This window comes from Danio rerio, chromosome 19 (genome assembly GCF_049306965.1).
Source record: "Danio rerio strain Tuebingen ecotype United States chromosome 19, GRCz12tu, whole genome shotgun sequence".
Lineage (NCBI taxonomy): Eukaryota > Metazoa > Chordata > Actinopteri > Cypriniformes > Danionidae > Danio > Danio rerio.
The window spans coordinates 26,088,682-26,099,994 of NC_133194.1; the positions used below are offsets into that span (position 1 = coordinate 26,088,682).

At 36.1% G+C, this 11,313-nt stretch overlaps 1 protein-coding gene across 1 annotated transcript; it reads right to left on the reverse strand.

The window, feature by feature from the left end:
* Positions 1-989: 989 nt before the first annotated feature.
* On the reverse strand, positions 990-9,009 carry LOC108180115 (serine/threonine-protein kinase pim-2-like). Its single transcript, XM_021468329.3, has 9 exons — positions 5,860-9,009; positions 5,001-5,264; positions 4,607-4,701; positions 4,472-4,522; positions 4,016-4,391; positions 3,720-3,896; positions 3,413-3,501; positions 2,092-3,264; positions 990-1,359 (listed from the first exon to the last, which is right to left on the reverse strand). The coding sequence occupies exons 1-8, from the start codon at positions 6,050-6,052 to the stop codon at positions 3,253-3,255; spliced, it is 1,257 nt and encodes a 418-aa protein (XP_021324004.2). The 5' UTR covers positions 6,053-9,009; the 3' UTR covers positions 990-1,359; positions 2,092-3,252.
* Between the last annotated feature and the right edge of the window lie 2,304 nt (positions 9,010-11,313).

The following is an 11,313-nucleotide window of genomic DNA, read 5'->3' on the forward strand; positions in this document are numbered from 1 at the left end:
ATTTTTGCTAATTTAAGGATGGGAAAATCTGCTTTGCGATGTGGCGCATGGTCTGAAAGGGTTGAGTTTATTTTCTTAATGAGTTATAGGTGTGTTTTGAGAATAAACCAATTAGAGTCTCATCTCCCATTCCCTTTAAGAGCCAGCTGCGTCGCGCCAAGAGCGCATTCGCTATTTACAGGACGCAAAGTAAGTCTAAGTGGAAAAACTGAGCATTTCACTAGCAAACAGTTAACAGTTTTTTAACAGAAAACTGTTAAACAGAGCATCTACTGCGTGAGAATGAGAGATAATGGATCTACTTTCACATTCGCTCTTAAATAGGGAAACCTTTACGCACAGACATCAATTAGTCTATAAATAAATAATTTTGTTTGTTAAGCGCAAATATTCATTTTAAAACTATTTCTAAATTCAGTTCTAATTTCCAGCAAGTGAATAAATGAATAATAATAACAAAATGTGCTCAAAAACCTGAGTTATATCCTAAAACACATGCTGTGCCCCTTATGGTCTAAAACCTGACAGGTGGGCAAATCTAAGCTTGATTTTAATAAAACAAATATAAATATGGATATAATAAATAATACTGCTAATAATAATATAATATATAAACATTATACAAAATCAAATTGTTAAGAATGAACTGAAAAAGCCTCCCGAGATGAAGAAGACATAAAAGCAGTGATTTTTTTATTTATGTAGGCTAGAAAATAATATGTTTTGTAATATTTTAATCTTTTATATTTATATCCTATATCTATTCTTATTATATCCTATATATCCTTAATATTTAATTTTTTCATATGTAAAGATATTTGCCTATTGAGCCGTGCGCCTCAGAACGCCTTCCTTTTTAGACCAGAAAGCCTATGGGCACACATATAAGCGCTAATGCATTTGCTATTTAAACAGCGTAGCACAACGCCTTAAATCGACTCTTGCGCCAAGCTGAAACTACTAAAAGACTACTGCGCCGCGCCTTGCGCCACATTGCGCCGGGTGTATGATAGGGCCCCATGTCATGTAACTTAACCAAAGCACATCATTGGCCACACTAAGGTCTTCTCTTTCCAACTAAAACAATTCAATGTTGGTCTTAAAGAAACAGTGACAGGGGAATGAACACAAATATCATGTTGCCATATGGCAACACCATGCGGTAGAGGGTTAAGTGTTCAAAAAAGCCTAGAAGCTGTCTGATGTTTGAATGCTTGGGATATTGAGATATCGTTCAGAATTGTACACACACACACACGCGCACATATATACACACACACACACGGAACTTTTCTTAGGTTCTTAAGTTAATCAGGTTATAACGCCTATATGTATGACACAGTTAATGATGTTACTTAACTGTACGTTCACACCGAAAGCTGCGAGAGCGTCCAAGGTCGCTCTGGCCGCCCTGGCGACAACGCTCCCTGCCTTCAGCTTCTGCGGCGAGAGCGTCAAAACTCGCTACATTGATCTCATATTTAAAGGAGCCGTTGCAGCATATCAGTTACATTCCTGCATAAAACATGTTTCTAGCGAGAAAATGTTTCGCACTTCTTTTCAAATTCATACAACAATGGAAGATCAAGTTGCGTGTGGTGTGGCTTTGCTCTATTTATCCAATATGTGTCCATATGTCTGAAATATCCTGAAGCAGCAGTACTGTTTTGTACTGTCACATTGCGTGAGATTCCCGCTTTTTTAAGATAAATTTATATAACATTAATGAACATCAGTAACTTATTTAATGAATGTTCCTGTAGGAAAAAAATTGGAAATAATTGGAAATCCGGCGACCGCAATAATCAAACCCTTGGGAACAACTGTGGTCGGAACCAAAGTTCACAGGTCTGTGTTCTCTGAACTGCTATCAAGCGATGGACGTCTTTATTTTGATTGCTTGCCGCCAAACCGCGTCATAGCTCATTACCATAAAGTTGACTTCATTTCAACTCTCCTCGACGCTCTTGCCGGCGAAGACGCGCCGCGCTGCTCCTCGCCGCTTATCGCCGCCTATCGCCGCCGGCTCTCATTGAAAATGAATGACTTCCGGCTACTTTGACGCTGCCGCCGCTTTCGGTGTGAACGTACTGTAAGAGTGTGATTGTTGATGTTTTGAGATTGTAAGCAGCATGACCGACAAACTCTGTCAACTTTAATTTAGTTGAATCCCATTGGTCCCGCGACACAGTCTTACATCTGTTAATTGTGTCTTGGATTTTAAATCTCGAAAAGGTCAACTCTGGGTCATTCTCAGCGCTGGGTAAATCTAGCTTTTTCTTTCACACTGCTTATAATTTACTAGGTAATCCAGGGTTAAAAACAGTGTGGAAAAAATCCTCATTTTTTTAAAAAATTCAAGTAATAAAACTGAGTGTTGAGGGAAAACTGATCAAAGGTTAAAGGTCATTTAGGCCTTATGCGGTTTCAACACTTGTTCTGGAATGAACCAATTTTCTTTGCTTTTCCAGCAGAATGGCTAGTGTCGGTCCTCTAGTGGCCTCTGACTGATACTGTCTGAATTTACGTTTTTATTCAATCTTATAGATGTGGAAATGTCAGACCAGTAGATCTTGATTTTACAGGAACTTTTTTTTTGGTCCCCGAGAGGAAAATGACCCCGAGGTTATTGTAGAAGAATAAAAGATACAGTATGTACAGTATAAACATCATTACTTATATATCTTCTTAAAGAGATATGTTCAAGCCTCTGTGTGTGTATGTGTGTGTGTGTGTGTGAGAGTGTCTGCACAGTCCTCTACCCACTTTTTACTACATTGTGCTGTATTACTAAATTTGTTCACAATTTCCCAAAACTTATAAGTGTGTGTGTGAGTGTGTATGTGTTTAGCTTTCCTGGTGTTTAAGTGTTCAACTGATGTGTTTAAGTATTTCATTCACTGCTGTCTGCTTTTTCAGCATCTTTGCTGGTTTGATGTATTTTTGATGAAAACAGGACTGGTGCGACAAAGTATATTTTATTCATGTTTTTATTTACAAATGTTTTCTTTTGTTGGGGCTGTGCCCTCTTCTCAGGATCTTCTGTGTCTTTTCCAGGATTTTTTCTTGAGGCCTGATCTTTTTTCTGGATCCTCTGTTGTTGCTGTGACCTTTTTTTTTAGGATACTTTGTTGCTGCTGTGTCCTTTTTTTAAGCTCTACTGTTGAATCTGTACTTTTTTAGCGTCAGGAACTGTGGTGCTCAGTAGTGCAAATAATCTTTCCCATCCATTTGCACTACATTCCTTATTTCTTATTCCTTGACCTGAAACATACAGACACACACCAAATCAAGGTTATTGATTCATCAAAATAAACAAGAAAAAAACATAAAATTTACAATAAAAAACCTTTTTCAAATGAAAAGAGAATCTATTTTCCAAATCATTAGAAGCTGATCTACAGTTCAGTACCTTAAACCATTGATGGAGAATGATTTCTTCCAGAGGAATCCGCTGGCTTGGGTTTTCCTGCAGGAGAGCTTGAATCAAATCACAGCATTCTGTGCAGAACGATGGTGGGAAGAAGTGACAGAAACACATTATCAACTTCAACTTTACATCTGCTGTCATTTTATTCATCTATAAGATCTGACTCTACTCTCCTTTAGAATCAGAACATTGTCACTATTATCCAATATCCAACTCTTAGTTTTAATCCATCATTTTGTGTGATTTAAACTACAACTGCTCGTCTATGATGTGATGAATGACATCTTACCTTCTGACAATCCAGGCTCAGTCCAGTTTCCATCATCGATCCTCTGCGTGTCCGTGACTTCAGGAAATCGTTGACACAGCAGCAGGAATAACAGAACTCCTAAAGACCATACAGTGGATGGTTCTGCATGGTATTCGTCGTCCAGGTAGTACTCTGGTGGAAAGTACTCCTTTGTGCCTGAAGGAACAAGATTTGGTCTCAGCATGAAACACTAAAGCATGTTTTCTCTGTAACATGAAAATACATGATTGGTCAAATTGACAGTCCAGACTACAGGTGTTAAGTTTAATACATACCACAGAAACTGTCATAGCCAGATTCCTGGAGAAGAGCCCCACAGCCAAAGTCAATTAGCTTGACCTCAAGCGTGTCCGTGTTGACCAGCAGGTTCTCCAGCTTTATGTCCCGGTGGAATACCCCACGTCTGCAGCACATGAGACCGGCCGTTGTTGCCTGCTCCATGATCTTTTGAGCCTGGCGTTCAGTGATGGAGCCGAGAGACATTATGAAGTCCAACAGATCTACACATGGTGAAGGTCGTTCCAGGATCATGATGTAACAATCCTGCTGGTCCTGCCAGTCCAGCAGCTCAATGATCTCTGGAACCTTGCCGCCTCTATGAGCCAGTATCAACAGGCCGATCTCTAAAGGAAGGGGCTCAGGATGACCAGCCTAGAAGAAAGATTAGTTAGGCGGTGTTGCTTCCCCAAATATACTGTTGTCAGTGCCTTTACATGTTTAAGTCTACTTACGATGTTGATGTATTCCATGTTCGATGGCTTTCTGGCAATTTTTACTGCCACCTGTTTAGCAAAACAACACTTCTGTTATAATCACATCAAGTGCATTAAAAAGTGAACATAATATATGTTAAAGGGATTGTTCACCTCAAGGCCATCCTCCAAGCGCTTCCCTTCATAGACGCTGCCAAATCCTCCCTCTCCAATCTCCTTGCCGAGCTCATACTGGTCCAGAATGTCACCTGTTAAAAGATGAATAATTGCAGCTGATGTGAAATGTCAAGCACTGACAGACACGTGTGTAACGTTTGAGGTGGAATAGACATATGCCTATATTCAATAATTCAATACATCGTGAAAATGAACCTGCACAATACTGATATGGTGGACACTTCAAAATACAGCAAACAGTGATTGAAACTTTTAGAGTGCTTTTTAAAAATATATTTATATTTATAGAACTTAATGTAATGTACTCTACTTCATACTGAAGAGGATCATGAGAGAAGGCCACACATTCTCAAATGACCACTAGATTTACCTTCAGAACTCTTCTTGTGGATCTGAACAGAAGTCTGGTCCTCCTGACTAGAGCTGCTGCTGGACTTCTGGACTTTACAGGAGAGCAGCTTTTCAGGACTGTCAGTCCTTCTCCTCTTTCTCTCACTTTCCTCAGCAACATCAGTGGACTGAAGGCTGGTGATGGATATCGGAGGTGTACGAGGATGGAAATCGTTCACATGAGAGCTGTGACAACTTCGTTTTCTCTTTTGGCCACTGAGAAAATTCATCCACTGGTTGTCATCTGTATTTAGAGATGTAAGACATGCATTAATGATAATGATAATGGCTTATAAAATTGATTTGTATTTTGATGTAAAGGGTAAAGACACACTTCATCTTAGAGATCAGAAACAGTCATGAATTGGATTTCTAATAGTAAATGCTCATAATTTGCCCTCAACAAATCTGAATCATACACATTTTATGCCCATCATTGAGTCCATTGAATATTGATATTTATACCATTTCTATATTTCAGTGATATTATTAATAATCTGCAATTATTTAAATGATTTATGTACAATACAGAATGTTGTAAAGATTTCTCTTTTAGTGGTTAAAATATGAGAAACTTTGTTTACCAAACAATTGGTTCTACTTAGATTTGTGTTACAAACCTTAAACAAGTTTAAAAGTTATTTTTTTGTTGTATGTGTTCTGTTTTTAGTTACTTTACTCTCAAAATCATTCCTCATAAATCTGCAGACTTTTTAAACAAAATTCTCAGCAGAAATAGCAAAACATGTCCACAGAATCTGTCTGGGCCTATATGTACATGTACAGAGATCTAGTGAACACAAAGCATGGTCAGATTGACAAACAGTGACTGGATTTACCCTCAGCATAAAGGGAGAGCGGCTTTTCAAAACTCTCCCACCTCCTCTTCTTTCTCACTTGTATCTGAATCTCCTCACCAACACTAACGGGTGAATGGTTCTCAGCCACATTGGCGCTGGATATCGGAGGTGTACGAGTATGTAAATCATACACTTGAGTGTCTTGAGAACAACGCTTTCTTTTCAATGCCATAATAACAGAATTCACTGGGAACACTACTATTACCAACTGCAATGAGAAGACGCAATGAGGAGATTCTGAACTCTCTTCTACTTTTAATCCTGCGTTCTTCTGTTTCTATGACAGCGCATTCCAGAACACTTGTTTACATTCAAAATCATAACACCATATTGGACAAGCTATCTAAACTAGATATGTTATAGACAGACAGGCAGATACAAGCTATAATCTTTAATCTTTCCCTTCTCAATAATAAGGAACAGTATTTTCACCACAAATATCTACATAAATACAAGAAATAAACTTGTAAATACAACACCAACTGATTCTGAAACATTATTGTCCAGGAACTAAATAAAACACTGTCATTTTAAGATTAGATAATCTCAAATAATTTTGATTTAATTAAAGAAAATTATATTAGATGTTGTAATTGCTAACAGAACAAACTCAAAATAACATTATTAGGCCTACATTTAGTCATGTGACGTATGTGTGAAGTAAAACATAAAACTAAGACTAAAATTATTATCCAGTAACAAAATGAAACAAAGTAATTTTAAGCTTGTTTATATAGATTTTAGCTGAAAATACGTTTTATATACGTTTTATATAAATATAAATATAACGGTTTATATTTATATATGACCAATTCCAGTGTTATGGATGTGACATTTGCAGTAAAAACTCAAAACATAAATTCACATAGAAAATATTTGTTTAACACTGTATTAAACTGTTTATATTTTCCAGAACAACTGACCACAGAGTTATGGGATTAGAAAAATATTGTTCTATAAACATGTTTAAAATACTTTGTGGAAATTCAGTGAATTAAACTGCACGACCCAAAAGAAGTAATAATCATCAAAATGATAAGAGTTGGCTCTCTATAAAACAAAAATGATTGATTTTTATTTTATGTAATATTTTTGCATTTATGAGGAAAAAGTGTCTTTATGGATGTGACCGATGTGAAATTGCCACTTGTGACTTTGGTAAATCAGATATAATTGTTTGAAAAAGCCGACAGAGACATTTTTGAGCATTTTTAAAGTTCTATAAAATACTTGCTTTAAAAAAAAAACGGGTTTCGTATTTTGGTGAAAACTAATTTTTTTCATGGCAAGGTTGACATTTGCATTTGCATCTTTGTTGGAGAGAAGAGTTCATATAAATCCTGTTACATGTATATGTGAAATATATGAGCAATTCCATGAAAATGTCAATCTTATCATGAAAAAATAAACTTTTGACCAAAATAACAAAACCTATTTAAATTTGTTCATTAAGGTCTATATTTTATTGTTATGATGTGCTCTTGTTGAATTTTTAAGGAAATTGTTTTTTTTTATCCATGAAATATGAGGATTGTGCCAATGGTAAATTTCATTATCATCCAACCACATTTCGTGCTTTCAAAAAAGGGGTTAAAGACTCACCTTTTCCATGCTTTGTATAACAGTAATAATTCTGCAGAAGGATTGGAGTCTGTAGTATAAATAATTACCCTTACTTTTTCATAACATTACTGCCCTTTTAATTTATGAGCTAAATATTTAAGACATCATGCAGCTTCGGTCACGTGTCACGTCCGTAACGATTTAATGAAAAAGTTTATATTGTGGAATAAATATTATCAAAAATAAAATGAAACTTTGTATACAAAGCCAAAATATGTCCATGCTAATTATGATCGCCAACTCATCTCAGGTCTTAGCTCTAAACAACCACAATTTTGCGTTACGGACGTGACAATTTTTGAACTCCTTATTAATATAAGCTAATGACTAGCGCATATTTGTTCATTATGATGCTGCATTACAAGTACTGACTTACATTACATAACATCCATATGTTATATCAAGAACTGAACATTTCAATTAACTATAAACCACTTTAGTAACATTTCAGAAATAAATGTTTAATAAGAGAACAACAATTTACATATTGCCATAATTGGTGCATAATCTTGGTGTTTTGGCGATGCAGCACCTTGTGTTGAAGCACTTCTTGTTTCTTTTGTAGATAGGCTAACTGACCGTCAAATAATAGATTAAATAGTTAAGATACAATTTATGCCAAACTAGGAATGCTGATTTCGATTCATTTTGCCAACGAACAACCGCTCGTTAAGCGAATATTAACCGTTAACAGATAAATATAAAAAAAATAATAAAAAAAATTTACGTGCCTATTTTATCTGACACATTAAATATTGCATTATAAAATACTGATTTAGGTTATTTTAACATGCGAACAGCATACAGAACGAGCATCTTCAAGCACCTGCAGTGTTTTTTTTTAGCAGCATAGAAAAACCGAATAAACTAACAAAAAGAATAAAATAAATCCTGCTCTAGATCTTTTTCACTTAAAAGACAAATTAAGATTACAAAACGAAAACATTGACTGAATCCTTTTTAAGGCTGTTTGTCCAATCGTGTTTTTTTTTTTCTTCCGTCAATTAACGGAAAAAATGCATTCAATTAATGCTCCGCTGTTATAATATTACAAAACCTGTCAACATTTTTAATAGAAGTCATTAGTTTAAAGATTATATCTTAATTATGATTATGACTTATTAGCATATTTCCTCTGTCTTACTTGTGGTTCATGTGTGTACGCGCGCGCTGCGTATAGTGAAAGATAATGAACCATAAGGCTTTGAACCTATACTTTTTGTAAAGTATAGGCTAAGCATATTACAATTTTGTTATTTACATGTGATACTGCATTAATTTGCATACATGTTTTATAAGCTGTGAAATGAAAGCATCAGTTTGGTGCGAAGTTATCATAAAATATTTGGCTTTGTTTGATTTGTAGATTAGGCTATGTAGGCTATTTAAAAATGTATATAAGAACTAATAATAACTGTTCTTTTCCAAATGGAAAAAGGCTGGTTTGTTGGTTGTAGTCTGCACTAAATCATCAATATGCCTAGTTGAGTTTAGAAAACCGGCTCTAGGCAGCACAGACGACCAGCATCAGCGCTGGTTCGTCAACTCCTGTGTCAAACTGTGGCCAGAATATCCTTCTTTCATTTTGTTTCTTTGGCAAAATACATCTGTAAGCACGTATGTTTGCACCAACACAATCTCACGGCAATTCGTAACTTTTTCATTTAGTGGCTAATTCGTATGAATTCGTACGATCTAATTCGTACAATTTAGTACGATTTGCTCATCCCCCAATGACAGTTGGGGTTAGGGGTGGGGTTAGGTGCCACACCTCCTTTTTAAAATCGTACCATTTCGTACGCATGAACTCGTATGAATTCGTACGAATTAGCCACTAAACTGGCAAAACGTAAAATACTTACGTTTTCTCATAAGATCAGGCTGGTTTGCACATGTTACTGTCCTACGAGTTAACAAATATGTGTTGCTCATAGGGGCCGATCACAACGAACGCGCTATTTCATTTCAGTATGTGAGGCGCACCGCAGTGCATTTTATGTTGACAAGAAAAAAAGGCACGCGGTGCTCTTTTGTATGTCACTATCCACTTGTTAAGTGTAACGTCACGCGGAGCGGCTTCCGGGTCCAAGCGCTCTATTCAACTGAATGGGGAGATTCATGAAATGGTAATAATAAACGTTTACAAAGCGATTTAATGCTTTCGAAAGTCACAACCGCAATATATATGTCCATGCCTAATATCCGATGGCCAGAAAGTGATTCATTGTTTTATAAATTGTTAAAATTTTGGTATTTGTTATGCAGCAAGCCCAGAGATTGTTGTGTACACTATGACTTTATGTAAAATTGACTTTAATGTGTGATAGGAATAAAAAGTGATCATAAACGAATGATTTCTCCACTCAAGTGAATGGCGGCTTGGACCCGGAAACAGTATTACATACGTCACAAACACGTCACCACTTAACAAGCGGATAGGTAACAACTGAATCAGCTGGTCTATTGTGCGCAAGTGTTGCTGTCAATGTTGTCTTAATTGAGTTTTTTAATAACATTATGATATTCAATAGTTGTAAAGTCAAACAACTTTGGATGACTTGAAATTGCGACCACAAGTCTCTGCTCCGTCATTAAAAAGTTCGCCGTAGTCATCTTGACAACACACTGCTGTCACCTCAAAGGAAACACCGCCTCTGCTTTCATTTGATTGAAGAATGAAAGACGCCACTGAGGTAACATGCTTTTTTCTTGGAGCGCACAAAGCGCGCAATGGCAAAACGCAAGGCGTGCAGGGCGCATAATCAATAACCTCCATGCATTTGGTCTTTTCCCACTGCTAAAGTGCGCACGCCGCGGGTCAGAGCGGGCCACAGCGGAGTTTTCATTTCATGCAGAGCATAAATATGTTTTTTTTATTTTATTAATTAAATAACTATTGATAAAGATAAATTATCAAAGCGACACAATTCATTTTCTAAGCCCTTTATCCAAAATCTAAGCACTTTCAAACCTTGAAAATATATAGCCTACATTAAAATGAAAACATTTTCAAAGATTTCCAGCACCCGGCAAATGCGCTTGAGTGCTTATTAAAATAATTTTACAGGCGGCAAAAATAAGAATAAAATCTTGATATTGATCTAAGCTTTAACTACATTATAGCAGTATTATATTTGTTAGAAAATTGATAGGACCTGCAGCTGTAACTTTAACATAGCCTACACAAAACTTTTCATAATAAAGTTTTCTCTCTCACCCTGGTCCTCTGTATGAACTTTTTGCAACCTGTCCTGAAGTGACTGCCGACGCAAAAAAGAAAGCAAGCGCAAGTGGACAAATCAAACTATTTATTCCATCGACTAACACATTAACTACAATAAACTAAAATAAACTTTGTCAAATATAATATTGCCATATCTGTGACACAACTAGATTTTTTATATTCACCACGTAGACACCGTCTTGCGCACTAACAGTCAGGCAATGATTCAATTCAAGTCTGTCTGGAAACACTAACTTTAGGAGCCCGATAATCATAGGCCTATTATAGTTGATTATGTTTATTATCAATTCTATATTATTCAGAGTATAAAAGCACCATGTTAGCATGCAACATTGTTTCCGAATTGAGTTTTGAACATTCGAACGTGCGTTAACCTTCAACAACACTAATGCCATAATACGAATTAAATATAACAAGGTGATATCTATTTAAGTTGGATTAATTGTACAACCTTACCATTCAGATGTCTCAGAGGTTAAAGTTTATTGGTTTACACACCCAACAGATATCCACAAATAGGTCTTTGGTCAAGTTTTGAAAGCATTTATCTGATTTTCATAATGTGT

Excerpts from the sequence above, each read along its gene's own strand:
- LOC108180115 (XM_021468329.3), bottom strand. The coding sequence starts at position 6,052 with ATGGCATTGAAAAGAAAGCGTTGTTCTCAAGACACTCAAGTGTATGAT. Across the intron at positions 4,702-5,000 it reads CCACAAGAAGAGTTCTGAAG|GTGACATTCTGGACCAGTAT; the intron begins GTAAATCTAGTG and ends ATCTTTTAACAG. Across the intron at positions 4,392-4,471 it reads ACATGGAATACATCAACATC|GCTGGTCATCCTGAGCCCCT; the intron begins GTAAGTAGACTT and ends TCTTTCTTCTAG.